Here is a 22,871-nt window from a genome sequence, read left to right on the forward strand (position 1 = left end):
TTAAATACGTTGTTTTAAAAGAGAAAGAAGTAGGAAAAACGTTTAAATACATATAAATGCACGTGCGAAGGGAGAAAATATCTTCGTAAATTTATTCTCCTCAGCAGCCTTGGTTTCAATGCAACGCGTTTGCAGCCGTGCTACAGGCAGGGCTCGTTTCTGCTGATCTCACCTTCAGCTTCTGTGCTCATTTCCTGCTTAACATCCTGCACTGAGAAGCAGCTGGAACAAGTGAAAACTCGTTTCAACGCTATCGATGAATGAAGTGCACGCAGATGAACCAGAACCCTTTCCAAATCTTAATAAAAAGATGTTTCATTCTTTGTTTCTATCATTCCAACCCATTTCCTGCCCTGGAACTACGGTTGCACTACACACTGTAAAAATTAATGTCATGACACTGTTCGTTCAAAAGGTCATTTCAAGGCTACATTAATAAAAATGATTCAGAAATACCCCTCCTTTGACATTAATGATAGTCCTGGAAGAGTCTGGCACACAACAGATACAAAACTGACTGCAAAAGCAAAGGCAACTTTACCCAAATGCCTTACGAAAAGCTTATTTTAATACGAGTAAATTTGTAATTCCTTCAGGGATATAACTATATTTCACCACCATTTGTGTGTTGTAGGGCAGATTAAGATGTTACTCCTTCATTTATTTTATTTATGTAATTTTTATTTGTTTAACAATTACGCTCTTCTGGCCTTTTCTTAAGAGCAGGCACGCAGCATTTCAAACACATCTAACCACACATGATAAGAGTATGCTCTCCTTACTGGAATGCTATTTGCTTCATCAATAATATATTTAAAGTGCTTTTCACTCAGTACAATCCTTTCAAACCACTCAGGTAGACGGGCAGAAGATGGGCAGGAAAACTGCCACCAGCCTCCGTGTGCGAGCTGCCCAGGTACAATAAATACCCACACTCGTCCTGGTGACTGCGGCTAATTATTTTTTTGAGCCAAGAGAATTAATTCCAAAGGGAAAAAAAGGAAAAAGAAAAGACGAGGCGAAGAACAAAATCTTTCAGCACTGCTGCTGGGAATCCAGGGTGCATTTGGAAAGAGCTATCGACAATCAAGGTAATCCTGAGCTAGCTGGCAGCGAGCAAATGGAAAGAAGTAAAACAATAGAATTGGACAAAAATAGACAGGTATTGTTCATGCTTCGAATGTCTTATCTTTAAAGTTAACTTTATTTACAAATAAGATATACCACTGGTCCATTTCTCACACAGTTAGTACCCAGACAGGACCCAGGAGAAGGGAACAGGTGTCTGCATTCCAGCTACGCCTGCAGAATGCTCAGCAGTTCCTATTCAGTGGGTAACGTCAGCAGATTTGAACTCGGAAGTGAAAGAGTCGTGCAATTTCTGAGACAAACCAATTGATCCCTCCATCAGAAGTGCACCCACGAACCTAGCTCTGCGATTTGGCACGAGGCAGCTGCTCTTCTTCGTTTACAGATAACGTGCTTAATAAGTTATCTCTCAGTGTTCCCCAACTTCTATTCCCAACAAGCAACACTGGAATTTGCACAGTCAGTCAGTGCAGAGAGCATGTTTATTACCGTGCTTTTGTTTGCAGAACAGGACATCTGCTGTGAACAACAAATGCAAATAACCAAGGAAGGTACCCGACAGGCAAAATGGTTTCATGAAATCTGCTCCATAATTTGGCACGTAAGTCACCACGTGTCCTTTAAAAGCAACAGGGCAGTGCTGGTACATAGAGAGGTGAAAAGCAAGGAGGGAGCTGTGGAGGTAGGAAGCAGCACCGGGTTTGCAGAAGCATTAGGAAGGGAGACAGCAATAAACTGCTGTTGCTTTGGTGTCACACAGTCTATAAGCAAGTCCCTTTCTTCCAGAGAAAATTGAACAGGAACAAGGAATTCTTAGTGTTAACAAGACTAGGGGAAAAGAAACATCAAAACCAAACCCCAAGTCTTCCCTTCATATGGTAAGGCAAGAAATAAACCTGAACCAAGTTCCTTTTGTAGGCAAGTCAGGTACTACGTGGTATAAGAACTTGCTACGTTTCTTTTGTTGCATTCTGTACTGCAACCCCGCTCATTTTTATTGTAATTTATTTTTCATAATATAAACTGTGACTAGCTGGTATTTAATAAAAAGGTAATGAAGCCAAGCACTAACACCAGTGCTCACCTGCACACACTGTCACCACCACCCTCATCTGCTCACTGTCACCTAACTCACTGCTAACAGAATGTGTGGCAAGGGAAAGCCAGGGGGGAAGTGCCACCAGAGCATACACATCTCACTGCAGAAATGTTCCCACAAGCTCTGTGCAGCAGCTCCTGATGGACTTCCGCTCACATTCTGGCAGACAAGAGCAAATATAACAACCAACCGTATGTGGTGAACGTCTGACCTCGTGCTTTCTGATAAACAGCCAGCATTACAGCAGCACAAAATGCTCCCAGAGCAATTAAGAAGGGCAAAATGCAATTTCCAGCTGGGGGGGTGGAGAAAAGGAGAACTAAGAAACAAATGCAATTCTACCTGATAGATATCAGACAGGCTGCTGCTCCCAGAATCGCTGGCAATGCTGCACCCAGACTGGCTTGAAGGGACGTGAGTCACCTGAGGGTGAGGATTGTCTGTAAGATGCATCTTGGTGAGATCAGCTGGAAGCTGTAAACAAAAGGGATTTGGGGAACAGGCAGGGAAAAGAAAGAAAAGGTCACATCAATCTGCTTTGCATACAAGGTTATTAATAAAACGTTTGTTACATATTTGAATATTCACCTGCAACTTGACATGTATTTTGGGAAAATGTTAATTTAGATGAAGCCTGCCCTGTCACAGTTGTGGTCTAACGGGACTGATACGTAACGATGCATCACCCTCCTGCAGGAGAAAGGTCTGGCCCCTTTGCAGCTCACTGGCACACACCAGCAGAAGGAAGAGCCCATGAGATGGCCACAAACCCAAACACCACCTTATCCTGCAATCCAGTATGAAGAATGCATTCGAAAAAGGAGAAATTTGTTTTAAAGATCTGAAAGGCAAAAGATTGCGAAGCTGTTACAAATTGCCATTAAAACCAAAGCAAACCAAACTGATCCTCCCGGCAGCAGATACCAAGCAGCGAACTCGATCCAAACACACAGGAAACCTAACACCTTGAAGAGTATTTTTTGCCACCAGAAGTTTTACAGGCTGAAAAAAAGCCGCTTAGGAGAGCAGTAAAAAGGTGGAAGCCCTCGGCTGGCAGAACCCAATCCCAGGGCACAGGAACGTGTCTGCACATGGTGAGAGCTGATGCAAGGGCAGTAAGATTTCACTTCAGCAAGGATGGGGCACTGGTTGGCTTTGCTTGAAACCCAAATGAATGCTTCTTACTGGACACATTTTTGTGCTATATACATACAAGCAGTAGATATCACTAATGGATGCAAGGCAGAATATATTCCACTATCTCCCTTAAAGCCTTCTGAGTTAAGGCACTGGTTACGCCCCAAGGTTCCACTGCCAGTGCCCGTGGTGTGGATGGAGGCCACTCAGTGCAGAGCAAAATGTGGAAGCTGAATTCCAGCTCTCTGCTTGCCAGACTCACAATGGCCCGCAGCCCTATGGAATGGCTCAAAGGCCTTCGGGAGAGGAAGGACTGGAACCAAGAGCATAACTCAGAGCGTTTCCCTGCACCTCTCCCCCAAACAGCAGCACTGCTGAAGTGCCACGCCAGCCCACCCGCTGCAATTGGCAGTTCAAAATCTAAGAACTGCATGGCAAAGGCTGTTTTATGTGCTGAGGCTGAGAAGTATTGCTGGGACAAAACAGAGCTCTCAAAACAAAGGAAAGTCAGGTGTGCCATTTGTATGTACTTCTCACAAATACACACTGAAGACTAACTCAAACCACCACCACTCCTCCCGAAGGAGTACTTCTAATCAAGTCATTAATCACTTAGAACTGATCTTCGCTCCCCCAGCCAGCACTCACATTAATTTCCATCGCCTATAAAGCACATGGGCACCCATGATGCTCCAGCTGGACTTTGCCATATGTTATTGGGAAAGACATTTAATGCAAGCTAGGTGTAAGGAAACACTGCAGCATCTCTTTAAATCTGAGAGAGATATAAGGTTTATTTGAGACAAGTGACCTTTAAAGTGCTGCTTGCCACTCTACTCAATCTCCCAAAATAAATCACAGCTTCTGTCTTTTGTGTGTCATTTTTATTACCCAAAGCAATTTTCTTCCCTTCAGAACTCACTAAGCAGCACTATGTGGAGCGGATGTTTTTGCACCGACGCGGCAGCGGACGCGGGGCGGACTTGCTGGATGTGGTAATGATGTTGCTGAAAGCATTTTGGAATCGCTTGAACTACTGCTGAAAAGCATTCACCTCTTCAGCTGTGATTTTTACATGGGAGAAACTTAAGCCACTTGCTCCAAATGCATCAGCATCTTGGAAGATTACGTGTTAGGGAAGCAAGGCCAAAACAGCAACATTCACCTATGTCCACACTAGAATCTTTCAGAAACAGTGCAAAAAAAAAAAAAAAAAAAAAAACAAAACCAAAGAAAAACCTTGTATATCCAGTAATCCATTCCAAAATTGTTCATCTCCTAATTAACCACTCAGAATGTGCACTGCATTTCAATCAATTATTTTATTTATTGTAAACAGAATTAAGGAACAGCATGCGGCACGCTGACTGTAACTCGGCACTGTGAGTGAGCGCGGAGGCTTGGTGGGCTGGTGCTCCACGGAGCAGCTCTGCTCCTCCCCTTTTGAACTAGGCATATCTCCAAAGGAGATATATTTATTTTTTACATTGGCAAATCAAGACATCTTGATCTTATATAGAATTATGGACTTCCTTGAACTCACTGGATGACAAGGGCAGAGCAGCAATGTGATTTCTCCCAGACCCTGCTGAGGTTTCCATCCAAGAGCCAACGCACTTGCACAGCCAGTCTAGAGATGTGTGCTGTGGCTAGAAATGGAGTACCTACCTCACACAACACAGAATCACGCCTACACACCACAACCAGACACTAAAAAAAATCAGAGAAAATTGCATATTCCTTCCTGCAACAGCAGGAAGCACGCAGCGAAGACTCATTGCTTGTGCTTTCAGAAAGAGGCATCCACAGTATTACATTCACCTCTATTGAAACTTAGGAAAAAGTGTTGGTGCTTCCTTTCCCCACCCAAAAATACTGACTTCTGCCCCGAACCTAGCAGCTGTTGGCTGGAGACAAGAGGACAGCAGACGGATGGATAGCCCACCAGGAGCACCATGTTCAATAATCATGGTTTTCTTTGGTTCCACAACAGCTTTCTACACAACCAACGACACAAAGTGTTCTGTACATCACAGGAGAGTGGGTATTTCTGATTTTAGCATTAAAACAACCGATTTCTATCTCATCTCGAGGTTCAGACGCTTCGTGCCATTGCTAGGCGCACGAACTGGGACTGTGATCTAAATTATTCATTTAGCCATATGTACCACCTTGCTAAAACGCTAACACAGCAAGCATTTGTCAGCAAGGGAGGGAGAAGAGCCACTAAAGCCATTGTAGAAACACACTGCAAAAATCCCTGAATTATTTTGTAAAGATTGTTTCTGTCTACAACTGCCCTTCATGAGGCAGAGATGCTCTGTAGAGCCGCAGCAGCAGCATGGCACCATGCATCCAGGGCATGTGTCCCTCTCTACCTCATTCTAGCCCAAGCTTCTTGACAGAAAGGCTGAATCCCATAGTATCCTCCTAAAAACACAGCAGTCTTCCTGCTGCTCTCAATCCCCTAGCAGAAATGCTGAGCTTCCCATGTCCACTGGGATGAGGAGTGAACCAACCAGCTGCACATTCTCACCACCATCATATCCAACCCAAATTTCCAAGGCCAAAGGTCAGCCCTTTCCCCCCACAGCCATCACTGCTTTGCAGTGATTTTGACCCCTCTTAGTTTTACACATACAAACTTCCACCTCATCTTCCTGCTACCTGGTGCAGCACTGAGCTGCATCTCCCTGCATCACATTGGGCAGCATCTCATTTTCCAGATATCCAGCCTGAGGTGTCTGATGGCCAACAACGTAAAGACAGCAAAACCCGCCACGTTAGTGGGACACGTGTGTCTGAACAGGACTTCTCAATTAACATTCATTTTCTAAATTAGTCTATATAATTAATTTAGTTTTGCATCAATAGATCCATACCTCTGATGACGCAGGCTATACAAGAAGTGATCTGCCAACCTTCTCCACGCCATGTGCTGTATTTCACAAGGCAGCAGACCACTCCTCCAGCCCCACGTAGAGCATGCCTGCTGTGACATTCCCTTCCCACGTAAACACCACTGACGCTCAGCAGTGAAGTCACAGAACGCTTGGGAATTAAATTAAAAGCTAATTTTGGTATGGCAGATTTTTAAGACCGCACACATCCTGTACAGCATTATGGGATTTTTTACGAGCTGATCACCGATCCACTCTTGAGAAACACACTTAAAATGAGCTTCATCCTGAGGATAAGCTTCCCTTGATGCGCTCCTCAGGGATGCTCTGCCTAAAAATGAAGGCTATGGAAAAGTCATTGCAGAATTTACACAGAGAGAAAGCAGCCACCAAAGTCATTAATTACTAGTGGGCAGAAGCTAACACATAAAGTGAGAATTTAGTCTCTGCACTCCCTGTTCCTTACAGGGAAAGGACTGAGACATCTTTTGGGCACAGGGATCCATGCTCTTCGTGCTGCATTTCTTATGTGACCAAATTTGCTGGTACTTGTCCTGTTGAGAAGCCACGCCAGTGACTTTGCAAGTTTTGAAAATAGGGATCAGCGTTTCCTTAAACAGTTTGGATAACCTTAAAACACAGGTCGGAAGGGTATTTACAACACAAATTAGCAACACAAATTAACACAGAGAAGGACACGGGACCCACGCACTGACTTTTGGTACCTGTAAAAGAAGCCTGACCCTTGGTTATGGAACACACACGGGTTCTCCTGCAACGAGGACGACGACCAAAGGACTCACCACCAGAAACAGAGCTACTGAAGAAGCACGCTCTGTGCAAGTCCCCCGGCAGGCAGCATCCGCCAGAAGTGGAAATTAATGGAAGAAAAACGGACAAGAAGGAAATAAAAGTTTCCCCTTGCCCTTTACTTCATGAGGGCAGAGCGTGCCACCAGATTTCTGAGCTCCCCGCAGGGATGTTCAGCGCGGATCGATGTCGGCAGGACACGGGAGAAGCACCAGCCTCAGACGCAGGAACACTCTGTCCTTCTACAGGCTGCGTAAGCAAGTTTTGTCCTTGCTTTTACAGACTGTCAGTAACTTCACAGCTTATTTGCTTTTTCTGAAGTTCCCTGAAACGTTGCCAGCATGAGCAATGTCCAGAAACAACACGGGGCTGATATCCCTGGAACAGAGCGGAGGAGGCCGCACAGCCCTTGTGCCCACCTCGCAATCCCCATTTTAAGCAAAATAATGGATGCGTGCCTTATCTTTTGGGATTTTCCATTAAGGAGTTTTCACTGCTTTAAGCTCGAACCCATTAACACGCCCTGAGGGCATTAACTATGACTGCACTTGGTAACCCCTGAGATTTGGGAAACGCTCCCACTCGAGCTCCATCACAGCCCAGTGCAGCAATTTTTCTTTCTTGGCTGATGCAGCAAGTTCAGCACATTGCAACCTGCAAGTTAAGAAGGCTCCCTCCATCCCTTCAAATGCCTGTTGTCCATTGATGACCTTAATTTGTGCTCTTTCACAGAGCTGCCATTGGAATGAACGAGCTCTGCCCACATTTCTGCATTCTCATTCCCATTTGCACTTCCAGCCTCCAGATCCCCATCACCCCAGTGGCCTGCCGGGCAGCTCTCCTCTCCCCTGAGCAATGCCACCTACACCTCTGACACCTTTCCTACAAACCAAACCATTACTGTGACTGCTAGAAGGCTAGAGGCACATCCTTACTTCTGCCCAGCCCCCAGGCAGCAGCTGCCTGGCTCTGCACTGCATAGGAGCACTGCTCTGAGTCTCCTTGGCACAGGTTCTGCTGTGCCTTCTCCATTCTGACACCTCACTAGCTTCACCATCAGCACTGCTTCACTCAGCCTCAGCTTGAGCAAACCCTGTTTTCTACATTTTATTTTCCACTGGAGTTCTCTAAAGTTATTTTTCAACATTTCATTAGCCCTTTTCTCTAAGTATTTATACGAATTAACTCTGGTTTACATCTACTTTTTGTACACAAGCCACAGTTTTGCTCCAGATTAGAGATGTAAGTGTAAAACACATACAGAGCTGTGCTAATGGGAGAGGAGAAAGCTGCTCCTCCGAGGGCAAGATGAGCCCGGCTCAATTATGTATGCTGACATCAGTCATCAACTGACTTAATGCAAACAAAACCATTTCCTCCTTACCACAGACATTCCACCCAGGGCGCAGGAGATTTCTTCAGGTTTTTAGAGAGCAGCAATGATTTATTATTATTATTATTTTGACTCCACGAAGGCAATGCCCAGCCCTGGAACTGAATTCCTGAAGCACGCAGCCCTCTTCCCAGGCACCAGAGCCCTGCTCACGGCTGATGTTCCCTCCTGATGGATCAATTATTTGCCCAATGGGTTCAGCTAAAATCCCGCAGCCTCCAATAATATCACGCAAAGAAAAACGGTACCAAACCTCTCAGGCAGTTCTCCTTTCTGAAACGTACAAAGGAGGCACTTGCTGGCTATTTTACTTCAGAACTTACTTCAGCTCATTAGCTGCAGTGTGTACTTACTCTCAGTCTAAAAGAAACAGGGACTGAGCCCACTCGGGGCTCGTGCATGCGTGACAGCCTTACAGTGCCTTGAAACCAGCGCTTCTAGCCTTCCTAAAATAACCTTAGGCTTACAAAAGAAAATAGGAAAACAAAGCAAAAAGAATCTAAAAAAATACAAAATCCCTCCAGGCTGCTCTACGCGCCCAGCAGTCGAGAGGTTCTTGGTCTTCATGGCTCACCCCATGCAGGGAAAAATCCTCAGAAGTATGACATCTCCTTAGTTACAACAAGGTGACGTGAGGACAGAATTTCAAATGGAATTCTGGTGTTGCCTTAAACCGCATACGTAATGCAACTTTAATTTGGTTTTCGTATGTTTAAATTATAGATTACCACTATGCTTTAACTCACGATAATGCTCAGCATCTGACACACAAACGTCTCCGTGCTGGAGATAAGGGCGGACTTTGGCTGAGAAAACCTTTGGCATGAAAACCAAGAGCGCTGCTGAAGCTCCATAATTCTGGGAATACCCAACATGCAAACAGAAGTTGCATTTGTTTTGCTGGGTTTTTTGGTGTTTTTTTTTTTTTTTTTTAACCACCAGTTAATACAGATCAAGTCTTTTTTTTTTTTTCCCCCCTATTCAATATACAACGTTTTAAAATACCAAAAACTGTGTTTTGTTATTACGAAAACGTTACAGTCCCATGTGGAACCCGTGTCTCAGAGCCCTGGGAGCCCTGGAGCCGAGCAGGAGGCAGCTGCCCGCTGCCTGGGGAGCTCTCATCCTTGGACATGTGAAACTCCAGATTTACACTGAGCTTCGCCTCGGCTGCATAATTTATAAGCTCTTATACCCACCGATTGGTAAAGCATCGTGGTGACGGCGGTTCCACCCCTTGGGGACAGTGAGCACCAGGCAGCCCCAGGGAGCAGCACCAGGGCCACCAGTGCCCCATGGCTGTGCCAGTCTGGCACTGTGATGGATCAGCTCTGGGCTTGCTGCCTTGTGCACGAGGCCCTCAGCCCTACGGAGAACAAAGCAGCACCATTCCTCCATCTGCATCTTGTCTGCATTCATCCAGGAACGGGGCCGTGGAAGCGAGGGGAGCAGAACAGGGTGGTCCCAAGCCAGCTCGCTGCTGCAAGCAGAACTGTAACAAAGCAGCTTTAAACCAAACAAAGCCCAGGAGGAAATAAATGAAAAGCTAGATGTTTATTTGCATATTAAGAGCCAATTTCCGATAAAAACAATCCTTTAGGAAAAGGCTTTCTGTTGAAAGTAGTAAGATGTGAGCTTGCATTAACGTCAACTTATTGTACACCGGAGTATAAGAAAATTCAGGCTTTCTAGAATAAATGCCAAACTGCTCATATTAAAAATTTTTCATCTTCATAAACTAACAAGCCAAAAGTACAGGAAAAAGAAGTTTCACTTGAAATATCATGCAAGAAACCAATCCTCCTGTTGGAGGGGATGGAGATGGGAGAGACCAGGAAACATGGGAAAGTAATATTTTGAGGAGCTGGCCAAAACTCCAAAAACTGAAACCACGGGGCTAAACCACACAGAGTAAGTGACTGGGAAGTCGGAGGAACAGGAGACGAACCCACAGGGCAACCCCAGGCTGCATGTGCCCACATACAAGAGCCTGGCAGAGGAGTGATGAGAACCCGTGGGTCCCACCTGCCCCAGGGCTCAGCACTGGACATAGCTCCGGGCACGTAGGAGCTCAGATTGAGAGGTGAGGCCAAGATGGGGACAAAGATGCTGCGAAAATCTACTCCAAAAAGAAAGTGAAGGGTTAGTTGTTCTGTTTGCACTGGCAACATTTTAAATTCATGCTACCTGGGCTACTTTTCACACGAGTGCATGAGCAAAGACAAGGATGACATCTAATCAAATCAAGGACAAGCTATCAAAGCTCTGTTTTCCTTCTGATGAGCCGAAAATAATCTTTAATTGCATGAGGGTTTCAGCTCAGGATCTGAAACTGATGCCCTTTGAAATCAGAAGATGATGTTAGCCTGCTTTTATTTGTGCATAACTAAAGCTTGCATCGCGTCCCTGCCAGACAGCAGCAGAAATGGGAATGGAATGGAAAATTATTTCAAATCTTCTCCTCTAACCCTATCACAAACTTCTATGGAACAAATGTACCTCTTGTTATGATGCTTTAGCATTAACAGATTTTATCTGAACAGCAGAAGGGGGAGAAGAGGACAGAAGCTCACAAAAAGGAGGAAGTAAGTGTCTGTCCTACAACCGAAGACAACTTTAACATGCACCTGGGGCCTTAAATGAAGCTGTTTCCTTTTAGGATCAAACAGTTTAGAAGCTGAGATGTTAGGTCAAAGATCCTTATTTTCTGGAACCAGTACATTATCTCCAGAAGCATCCCTTTTTAGTTACCCTCTATAGATACGTTGTCCAACCATTGTGTTTCCTCACCAGGCCCTCCTGCCACACCAACAGGGCAGCTGTGTAGGTGTGCTGTAGGTAGGGTTCCCAACTCAGGCTTGGGAAATCTTAGGCAGTACATAACACTTCTATCACTGGAGGACCTGACACATCTCAATGGCTAAGATTAGCATTAAAAAGAGTTCTGACTTCATAATGTGTCTCTGTTTACAAGTCTCAAACCAGAAAGTGCAGCGCAGAGACTAGAAGTTATGGTCAGAATTGTAAAGACAATCCAAGTCTTGCTGAGATGTATTTGAAACCATTACTTTGTTTGCATTTGAATACTGTGCATTGTAGGAAGCCCACTTGGTGCAAGCTGGGTGCCTGATGTCCTTGTGAACACAGTCTGCCCGGCCTGCAGCCCCGCCACACCAGTGCCCTGGAGCTGGGACTGCCCCATCACTGCTGGCACGCTCCTGCAGGCAGGGCTCACACACCAGGCTGCAGGTGCACTGCAGAAACTCACCCTCGACGTTTTCTCTCCGTTTATCCACCTTTCAGCAGCCCTTAATGCAGGAAAACGGGCCGTACTGATTATTTTACAGCTGTCTGCTCCATCCCCTTTACTTTGGGAAGCCGAAAGGAACAGACCTGCTGGTGGGGAGATGAGGGGCACGCACAGAGCCAGCGGGCACGGACCTCTCTGCATCCACAGCTCCTCTCCTGGAGGCAACAGCTCCCAGCGCTCCCCAAGGCAGCTCCCTGAGTCACCAGACAGCCACGAAGACCCATTGCTGTACCCTCCTCTACGTGCCCTCGCATCAGCTCACCTTCCTGCTTAGTCACAAGGAACGTGACTTCATTTTGCTCTGATTTAATAGATGTAATGTTACTCTGCCACATTCTGAACAGCTCTAATTACAACTGAGTCAAGAGTCCATTTTCAGACTGTTGTCCTACATCACACTTTAATAGCATCTAATTTAAAAATCTGGGACAGATATCCACAGAAGTCTACGGAACTCCGAGTTTAGTCACTGAGAAAGCAAAGGAAAGATGAGATGTTTGCTGTTCGGCAGCAAGAAGCGGTTCCAGCTACAGAGCAGGATTATAAAACACTTGACATTTCCAAGTTAAAGTTATGAACTTGCACATTTAAAATTCTCAGGTCAGTTATTTTATTGTAATACATATTATGATAGAACATCCATCACAGAGAAAGCACGGGACGAAGTACAGATGAAAGCTAAAGGGAACGAGATCAGATGGAACCCAGACAACCGCTGTGGTCAGTCCTACTTTCCAGAGCTGCAGAGCTTCAGGAACGGATGAGTTTCCAAAGCTTTGGGGATTGCAAGGACTTCAAGGAGCTCTGGGGGGCTCTGCAGGAGGAGGTACAGCTGCTTTTCCTGGGTTGGTTTCAAAGACAAACAATTTATCTGAGGACTGGTACGCAAAAGCAGCTAGCAGCTTGCACCAACTGTTTAAAAGGAAGAAAACGAGCAACAACAAAAGAAAGAAAGGAAAAAACCATCATGCTGCCCAATGTTTTACAGCATTTCATTTATGAATTGCAAATGAGTGAATAAACGGCAGCGATGCGCTGGGTGTCATCCTCAGCGCTGACACGGGGCCACAAGTCCTTGCATTTATTTTTCCCCCTGCAAAGCTTATCTGAGCACAGGGCTTTCTCATTTTCTGGTTTCTCACTTAGGCCCAAACTCTCCTGAAAGAGCCATCCCAGTGGAAGCCCAAACGTGACTAAGCATTCCCATTTTTTAAGCAGCATCACACCTTCAGAGCTTCTTTCCGAGGGCGGTGCGGGCGAGCCGAGCCCCAGGAAACCAAGCCCTGCACACTGCGTGTCTGCAGACGAGGAAGGGACGAAGTAAAGGAATCTGCACATACACTGGAGACACCGTGGGGTGTCCAATGAGGACCATGGGGGCCCAGAGTCAGAGCCACACGTTCCAGCACACGAGTTCTGAGCGCCCGCTGCTCCCTCGGCTTTCACCGATGGTATTGGTAGACAGCACACACAGCACTGCTGAGCTGGGCCACAAGCACACACCCAATCCCCACCTTAATTCTGGCAACCGTGTGTGGAAACTCTAAATCCCAGCACTACCCCCTGTACACAGTAAGCTTCTATTTATATTTTTTCAGATTTTTTTTTTTTTTTTTTTAAAAAAAGGCAACCCACCAAGCCCACCCAGCTGGGTTTCCCTGCAGTGCGTCTGCAAACTGCTCTGTCACTTGGTCCCTGAAACTTCTTGGAACCCACCAGAGAAGCACATTCCTTGCTCTGAAGCCAACACCACATCTCCTGATCCCAGCAGCAGCGGGACTTCACCCGCTGCCCTCGGCCACCGCTGGCTGTGACACGCGGGGAACTTGCAGAGTCCTCAGCCTTGTGAGGCAGAAACTCACAGAGGCACATACAGAACTGGAAGAGATCACAAGGTGCGTGTGCCTGGCCCCAGCTTTGTAGGGCAATTCTTGTGTCTCGGGTGCCGGTGCTGCTCGCAGCCTCAGTACAACACCGGGAACTCCCACAATATTCCCAGCAAACCAAACTGCAGTCTGACAAACACTGCATCTTTTATATTTCTTTACAGGCTTTTATCTCAGTCGGTTGGGCTGCTCGAACGTTCGAGACTTCATTACCTTCTTTAGAAGAAACACCCTTCCCTCCCCAGCTCCACAAAAATACGGCGTCTTCAAACAGATTAAATAGTGTCCCTTAAAGCTAATTGGAATTTCATAGTTCAGCTAAATAATTAACCAGTTCCACAACGCTGCACAAAGGAAGCAAGCAGTGCAGCCTCATACTGCTCCAGTGTCAGAGCATCAGTGGGCTTGGACATCAATATGTTCAAGTTAGCAATATATACAGGCAGTCATAAAAGCCTTATACTTCCATTACACTTGCTCCATATATTGACAGGATAAAAAGCAAGCTTTAAACATTTCCTAAGAAAATGACATTTTTATGCTTCCTGTCCATTTGCAGGCTATTAGTATAGGAAACAATTTCAATATTTCAAGGTCCTCCCTTCCCACTCAGAAAGGACTCCAGCAGAAGAGCCCCTGCACAGAGCCCTGCAGCTCCTCCGGCAGCTCCGAGACACAGCACCCCATCAGCCCCATGCAACGCAGCCCACAGAAAGCATCACCCATGAAATCCTACTTACTTTGGAGGCCCACGGCTGCAGGCAGTTGGCGTAGCAGCGAACAAGAAAAGCCATTTCTTAGGCTGAGAAAAAAAAAGTTTCCTTTCTCAAATCAAAGCCACAGGAGGAAAAACAAAAAAAACAAAAAAAAAAAACAAAACAGCAAGTAAAATCCTCTCCGGATTCTTGTTAAAAGTCATAAACCAAAGCAGCAAATATAGATGTATGCAACTTCTGAGGCTTGAATTTCACACCGAATTCGATTGCAGTTCTCCCGTACCGGAGCAGTTTGCAGCGTGGCAGTGAGTTAGCAGCAGCAGCAATTCCTATAAAAATGTTCCGGCTTTAACAAGCACATAAATTCAAGTCAAAATGTTTCCTAGCTCTTCCAATACAAATATCCAAGGGTTCCCCCAGGCAAGAGGCATGTACCTGAAAAGTGCTGCTAAGATGGAATTAATTCTGAAATGGATTAGAATTGCACGTTACAGCAACAATACATTAAAAGGTGAGATAAGAATTCTTCCAATTCCTTTTTTCTCTTCACTAAAATGCATTTACGAGTGGCTTATCTTCAGGTCCACTTTTCGGAAACTTCACATTCCTATCGCAGGTGAAATTTTGCACAGGTTCTTCAGCATCCCAGGCAATTCAGGAATCCCACACCCTGGATATTAAAGTTTCTTCTTTATACCCTTGTCCATCATAACTGCAAAAATTGAATTAGTCTCCAGACTGTAGCTCCAGGATATGTGCTCTAACAGGTTTGCACTGTGGAATGCATTAGAAGCCTCTGCAATACAAACCCTTTTCTCTTTCGCCCCCCCCACCCCTCCTTTTTTTTTTTTTTTTTTAATGCAGTTTACAACTCTGCAGTGTTGCTTAGTATTCTAATGCATCGGTCAGACACAGTTAATCCACGCCTAGCTTTTCCAATTAAAACATTTCTGTAATGCACAACCAAACCGTACGTCCATGGCTACAGCGAGCTGCCTGCTGGAGCCCTAATTCCTACTATCTTTGCTTGCTTCTCAGCAGCTCCCTCAGGAGAAGCTCCCATCGATTGGATGCTCCGCAGCAAGATGAAATATCTAATAAGGAGGAAAGAGAGTGGGAGGGGAACCGAGCTAAAAGGATGACATCACCTGTATAGAAAGCCTTTAGAAACTGCATTAGATCAATTGGCTACTGTATCTGCAGATGCAGCCGGCAGAGCATCTTTATTGACCTCATACAAACACACGGCTGGGCACAGCACCCAGCCCCGCACCGCATTCGGTGCCACCGTGCCATATGCTGGTGCATGTGCTGCAGCTCTCACCATTTTCCTTTCTCAATAATTTTAAAGAATCAGAAGCTCATTTCCCCATTAACGCTTCTCAGTGGCATGAAGGTGAATCCTTTCTCATCTCTGCATCCACATTTAGAAAGAAGGAAAGGTAAAAAAAAAAAATATCTGCAGGCACCCGCACGCATGCACAGATTTACCCGTCACCAAATACACAATGCAATAATTCCTGCTTTGATGTATGGATGCCATACAAGAATTCCAGCATTTTTATCTCCTCCTCTACTATTCCTCAAGAGATTTTTACTTAGAATGAGAATTCCTTACTCAACAGTGATATTTACAACGCTCAGATTTTTGGTGGTTTTGACACGTTTAAAGTTGCTGCGCTTTCTCCCTCCAATCAGGCCAATTACGTTCATAGCCAGAATTGCCTGAATTCTGCAGCAGTCAATTTCATTTTACAATTCCTTTTCGCCACCAAAACCCAAAGTGCTGGCTGGGCCCTGGGTGGCAGCCCGAGGGATCCCCCACCTCTGCAGGGCAGCGAGGGGAGGGAGGAAGGCTCGGGGGGCGGGAGCAGGGGGTGCTGCCTCCGGCACAGCCACTCTTGACTTCCCAGGATCACTTACTTCATCTGCAACAAGGGGCACTCGCTGTCTCTGTTTTCTTCTCTTTGGAAAGAATCGTCATCGCCGTATCTTATATTCTCTGTGTGCATCAGACTCGAGGTTATTTCTCCAGACCTGCAGGCACACCGCACGGCTGCACCTTCCCCACGGAACAGCAGCTTCAGAGAGCGGCCTGGGGGCAGCAAGGGCCCAAATCCCCTTTTCTGGTTCTGTTCGCTTGCTCTGGAACGCCAAATCAGGCACTTTGAAGCAATGCACAGTAGGCTGTGCACCAGTGGGTGCACGGAGGATCCTCACACTGCAGGGGCCGAGGGACACCCACCAGCCCCCCACCCCACCCCACCACTGAATTTCCCAGGCACCAGAGCAGAGGTGGGCCCTGCCCATGAGAGACCCCGAGCTCCTTCCAGTGCCCTAAGGGACAAAACTGGCACCGAAACCTGGATTTATTCCAGCCCTGCCCAACAATGGAAATAGAAACGGATGCATCTAGGCTAATGACTGGGTTTCATTTGTATTTAAACACAGAGTAAAAGCTGAACTTCAGTCCCGCTCTTGCAAAATCTGCAAAGCCAACATCCGCTTTTAAAAGCTGAAAGATTTTTAGATAACTCCTTTAGACTTTTGAAAAGTATTCCATCAGCTACATAATAGCTGGTTCCTGTGCTGCTCCCTCAGTACCAAACAATAGCCCTGATGCCAGCTTCACCTCGCATGCAACTGCGCCGCATCTCTCCTAATAATTCACAACATTTACCGAAAAGCCTCCTTTTCCCCCCCGCTATAAAGCCAACCTGATACATTTTCAGCAGCAACCAACACCTGAATGCCTTCACGCCGTGTTACCTGTATCATTACAGTTATCACCATCACAATTGCTATCAAGGAAAAAAAAAACCAACAACAACAACAACAACAAAAAAGAAACCAGCGAGCAGCAGCCAGAGGAAACCTCTCCCCGCCTGCACGCGCAGCGATAGCGCGCAGCCCCCCCGGCCGGGCGGGCAGATAGTCATCTCCCGACTGCGCTTCCAGCCCGCTGCATTGTGCATGAAATCCAATCCGCTACAGATTTTGGCGAGGATGCCATATTTTACAACTACTGTAAACACCGGCTCAATAATGGGAACGAAATTCCATTTCCTTCTAGTTTTTGCCTTTCGGCGAGGATGACATCATCCCGGCGAGCTGCGGCTGCGTCTCGGGGCTGCGCCAGCGCCGCACGGGGAGAGCCTGACCCAGATCCAGGCGGGGGCCGGGGGCTTTCCCCCTCCCCCCGCAGAACTGCAGCTCCGGCTGCCCGTGTACCTGTGCTGCTGAGTGACACCTCTCCACCCCAGAGGGGAGGGAACGCAGCCCAGCCCTCTCTGCAGCGACTGCAACCAAATTGCTGCTGAAGAACGGGCAGAGCACAGCCAGCAAACTGCCCCTCTCATTGTAACTGCGTTCCAAGTTCTCGGGGAACCTTCAGGAAAAATAAACCTTTGGTATACAATCTCTGAATTTAAAAAGGTCTTTGTTTCTCAACGCTGATTTATTCTCACGCTTGAAGTCTCGCTCCATATGCTTCTATGCATCACATTCCCTTTATCCTCCCCGAACACTGAATCCTCCCGACCGTTAAATAAATCTGCGTGTCCCAATTGTCTAACAGGAGCAAGTCACTGAACAACAGGATGCTTCCAGAAGGATAGGAAGACCTTCCAAATGTAAATGCACATTCACTCGAACAGGAGTAAAGTCCCCCGTTATTTAAAGGCACCACAAACTGAAGTTCCACTAAACCAGAGGCTCTGGGAGCGGGCAGCAGGCCCCCAAGCAGCATTTCTCCTGCTCCATCACAGAGCCCTGTGCCATGCCCGCAGCCAGGCGAGCACTGAGCAGCAAGGCCGGGCTGCACACGCTGGCCCTTGGCCCTCAGCGGGGCTGCTGGGTCCTGCCCCCACTCATCCCCAATGCAGTACCCTCCTGCTCCCCCTCTTCTCAATGTGAGGACAGCAGTGAGCACACTGCCCGGCCTGCACGTGCCCAGAGGGGCCCAGCTGCTTGGGAATCCATCCCTCGCTTCACACTCTTAAGATGTTTGGGGCTAAAATAATTCATCTTGATGCGGTTTCTTGGAGCGGGAATTGCCAAACGGAGCAGCTTAATGCAGATATATTTTAGGTGTTAGCAGCACCTGCATCAAGGTTTGTCCAATACACGTGAGCACTTGAAATCCCTGCGCAGAGCAGGCGATGGTGAGCAGTGTGGTGCCAGCTGCGGCCCCGTGGCTCAGTGTCCCTGGCACACATCTCTGATTCCTCCTCCCCAGCGTTTCGCTCAGGCATCTTAAATAAATGAGTGCGCTGTGTGCCAACGTTAGCCCCTCAACAGGGCTTCTCGGGAATTCCTATTCAGATGGAAGAAATTAAAAAGGAAAGAACACGGCTCTCCACCCTGCTCCTGGCCGTTTCACACAAATGGAGGCAGCCAGAGCAGCGCTGCGAGCCCTGTTCCTCCTTCAGGGTGACATTACGTGCTGCAGCTGCTTCCCTCCATACATCGCTCTCCGCAGCAGCACTTAGGAGCACGCTGTAGAAAAATCCTGCTGCAAGATCTGTAGGATTCGTAAGTGGTATGAAAATGCGATCCATCCTAGGGGAGGGAGAGGAGGGAGGGAGAGGAGAGGGAGGGAGAGGGGGGAGGCTGTCATCGTAACCGAAGTGATGTAAGCTTCTAAATATAGAGCCAGCAATACAGAAGGAACAATAAAAAGGCACCATGGATCCAATTTCTCCACCGCTGCCGTGCTGCCCCAGCCATCCTTTTCCAGCTGTTGTGTTAAGCATGGAAAGGTCACCTGCCATTTGCAGCAATTCAGATTTATACGTTTTATAATCCTTCCTTAAATACGCTTACAAATGACAGCTCTCCCCTGCAGACCCCCGTTCCTGCACCCTGAGCAGCATGGCCCCATGCCGGCACGCAGGGAAGGGGAAACCCTCTCCCCACAACTGAAATGAAAAGTTCACTGCTGCATCCCAAGCAGGGGCGACTCATACCGCACCCCCTTCCTTCCTGACACCTCACTTAGCAGTGGGTGGGGAGCTGCAGGCACGTACAGAGACATCCCTGCTGTGAGGCTGAGTGGACACCACGCCGGCAGGGTGCTTTGTGGGACCAAACCCACCCAGGGATACCAGAAGCATGAGAATTTCCCGAGCCCTTTCACAGTTCTGCTCATTTAAACATCCCCTTGACCTGGTCTCGGGGCCTGAATCCAGCGCAGACCTGAGTGTGATTTCCCCAGCTGCCACCAACTGGGCAGCCACAGGGTCAGGGCTGGAAGCTGAAAATCCCACCAACATACATATATATATATATTCATTTTCATCCTGACATTGTCTGCATTAAAGTTGATAAGAATTCAAACACAAAATATCATCTTTTCCCTCCCACAGCTGAAGTCAGCACAAACAGGTGAAGGCTGTCTGCAACACGAGGTACCAGCACCCCCCCCTCAGGAAAAAGCCTTCTGATTAAATGACCTTGAGAACGATGCATTAACTCCACAGATGTGCTTATACTCATTAAAATGACCCTTCCAATATTTTTTTCTGCAGGTCGAACACCAAGCGGAAGGCCTGAAAGCAGGACAGGGCAGGAAGGACCTGCCTGGTCCCACCACAGTCAGAGGTTAGACAGTCAGCCTTCCTTTCTCAGCACACAGGGCACCAGCCTGCAGCCACGCAATGAGAGTGCCATGCCAGTGTTGAGCGGCTGTGCTGGGAGGCAGCACTGCCTCTCCCTGTGCAGTATATGGGGAGCATCGGTGGGGCTGCAGGGCACCCACACATGGCTGCACCCGGCGCCCCCGAAACCCACTGTACTTGGGGAGCACAGCACAGACCCTTCCCCAGATGAAGGGTTTGAAGCAGCAGCAAAATCCCAGTTATTGTCACCGGATCTGTGCAACTGATCTCAGCAGCCACAGAAGGGCTCGGCACGCAGACACACCTACACGCCAAGCTGACAAACAATGGCACGTTTCATCACAGCTGTTAGACACACTCCAGAGCTCAAAAGCATAAAAACAATACATGTCTGTTGTGGCTACCCCACCGCAAAGGGAAACTCGGGCGTGAGAACAGAACTTGTTAGCAACTGCAGGCAGGTCTGACTTGCAAGGACAAGGTATCCGCGAGGAATTCAGCTGCACTGATTGCTCCATTTAGTCAGACTTCATTTCATCAACTACTTCAAGTATCTCATCTGTCAAATATTTTCCCATTAACGAAGTTTCTACAGTTCAAATGCAAAAAATTACAAATGCTGTTGTAACAGTCATTAGAAATAGCAATCAGTGCTATGCCAAAACCAGAGATATTCTTCTAGCTGCTCTCTCGCGGTGGTTTTCATGCCAAGTTTTTCGAGGAACACAGGGCATCCAAGGGCTCGCACTACGGACTGACATCTCCTGATGGCGATTTTAACTGGAAATCATTCCACGTATTCTCAGTCCCCAGCTCGGCCCAGAAGGCTTCAGAAGAACACTGGTGACGTGACGCAGATTTCCATATTCTACATCATAAAAATATTTTGACTTAAATACAGATCTGAAGGTAACCGTATCACAGCCCCAAACCTCGAATGTGCAGCTCTTCAGGATGAAATACAAGATGACTTTTCACAAGGCTGCTTCTCTCTAAGGTATCACAAGCTCACAGAAGAGCAGAGGGCTGAGCTGGCGATCAACGAGGATATAATCAGGCTGCTCACTTCGTTACAGCACCGAACAGCAAGAGCCCAGGCGGAGGGCAGCAAACAGAGACCACACCTGGGCACCCTCCCATCCACCTGCACGCAGGCTGCCAGCTCACTGCCTGCCCCCCAGCAGCTTCCAAAGCAACCACGTGCATGTCAGCTCAAAACACGGCAGTAATAAAGCAATATTAACAGAAGAAGGATCTGACTGAACTGCATCTCATACACCAAAGGTTTCCAAGTGCCACAACAGACTGAGAGCGCTTCACCTGGTGCACAGCACTGCTTTCTACCGTCAACCATCAGAATCTCACAGCTTCGAGCAGTGGGCGCAACACTGGCACATGCCCCATCTACTTTGCATAAGAGGCTGCTTATAAAGAATTAATGTCCTTGGAACTGCCACCCAACCCCTCGGGGTCCATCAGAACAGAGATTAACTCTGAACGTGCTACATAAAATATTTTCCAAGGAACTACTATGATGGTGTAAATTTCTGTGGTGAAAGGAGGAGAAGGAACAGACAGTGGATTACAATGTGCACAGCACACGGGTCTTCGCTTTTTATTCCTTGTGCACGCTAATTTGCAAGATATCTAGGTGGGATTTTTTTGTTTGTTTGTTTTTTAAAAAGATTAAAATCACAGACTCATGGAGTGGCTTGGGTTGGAAGGGACCTTGCAGACCACCCAGTTTCAAATGCCCCGCCATGACCAGCTGAGGAAACTACTGCCTTATAGTGATCTCCTTCCTAAGGAAAACAGTGTTGAAAGACAACTGGGATAACTGGACCTAGAAATGAACAGGAATCAGTCCATGACTGGGAAGTAGCTGTGAAGCTGTTGAGCTAAGTTCTTCATGCATTCCATAACGGTAACTTATTTTTATCGCTCGTAAATGATAAAAATAGAGCACCATTTAACAAAATGCCATAAACTTGTCCGACCTTTGCCAGCTGAGAGTCAGCTAGGGAATTGTATTGCTGTCCCAGCATCATCCACAATATGTGCTCCTCAGCCCCGCTCACCACAGAACAAACCCAGGCACAGCAGCAAACCTCAGTGCCACACAGGGCATGGTCCCAGCAGCTCCCTGCTTCCCCCCAGACAAAGGCATAACGAGGCTGTCCCGAGGACAGGCTGTGCTCAGGATTATTTTCCCTATCAGTTTTCGATACCTTGATCCAGAAGCGAGGTGGTCAGCCTGCCAGGCACACAGGCACCCGTCTGTCTGTCCTGCAGGAGAGCCACCACTCTGCCCAGCACGCAGCAAACCGCACCGCCCTGCTCCACGCACTGCTGCCAGCAGCCCGGCCAGACCCGAGGAAACGCAGGTGCTCACCTAAAATAAACCCTCCAGTGTTTCTGTCTGAGCTAGTTTCATTTCTGCAGCGCTCCTCAATGCTGTTCGCAACTACATGTGTCATCCCAGAACTGTGGTGATTTCCGTAATTTAGTCTGTTTCTGCTTGCCACATCTTCAGGGAAATTCCCATATGCAATTTGGAATAACGATAATCCCTCTCATTACTGATAAATTGGGGTATACATGTTACATATGTTTAAAAAAAGAAAAAATAATCTAAGGGCCCGGATATTAACAGAACAGAAGGACAGTGTTTTTCACACAGATTTGCTTATTTTGTGTGCGGTGTATCTAAGTCACCACTCTTCAGAAACCTGCAGATGCTCATCAGACTGGAAAGCACCAGTGGCTGGGGATGTTAGCAGGGAGCATCCAGACGCACGGCATGTGAGGATGGGAGTTTTGCTGTGAACGTCACCACCAGTGACAGGAGCCCTTGACAGTAACAGGGCCGACAATACAAAACAGGGCAGAATCAAGCTGTAAAACAAAACCCAA

The 22,871-nt window shown here is 47.1% G+C and overlaps 1 protein-coding gene across 7 annotated transcripts in view; it reads right to left on the reverse strand.

Annotated features, from left to right (window-relative positions):
* Positions 1 to 22,871, reverse strand: part of RAPGEF6 (Rap guanine nucleotide exchange factor 6) — a 107,477-nt gene that overhangs the window by 43,202 nt on the left and 41,404 nt on the right. For all 7 annotated transcript variants that reach the window (XM_021410297.1, XM_021410295.1, XM_021410298.1 and 4 more), the window contains exon 7: positions 2,531 to 2,662. In XM_021410297.1, coding sequence (XP_021265972.1) covers positions 2,531 to 2,662 — 132 coding nt within the window. The remainder of the gene's footprint in view (positions 1 to 2,530; positions 2,663 to 22,871) is intronic.

The sequence above is a fragment of the Numida meleagris genome, chromosome 12, assembly GCF_002078875.1.
Source record: "Numida meleagris isolate 19003 breed g44 Domestic line chromosome 12, NumMel1.0, whole genome shotgun sequence".
Classification (NCBI taxonomy): Eukaryota; Metazoa; Chordata; class Aves; order Galliformes; family Numididae; genus Numida; species Numida meleagris.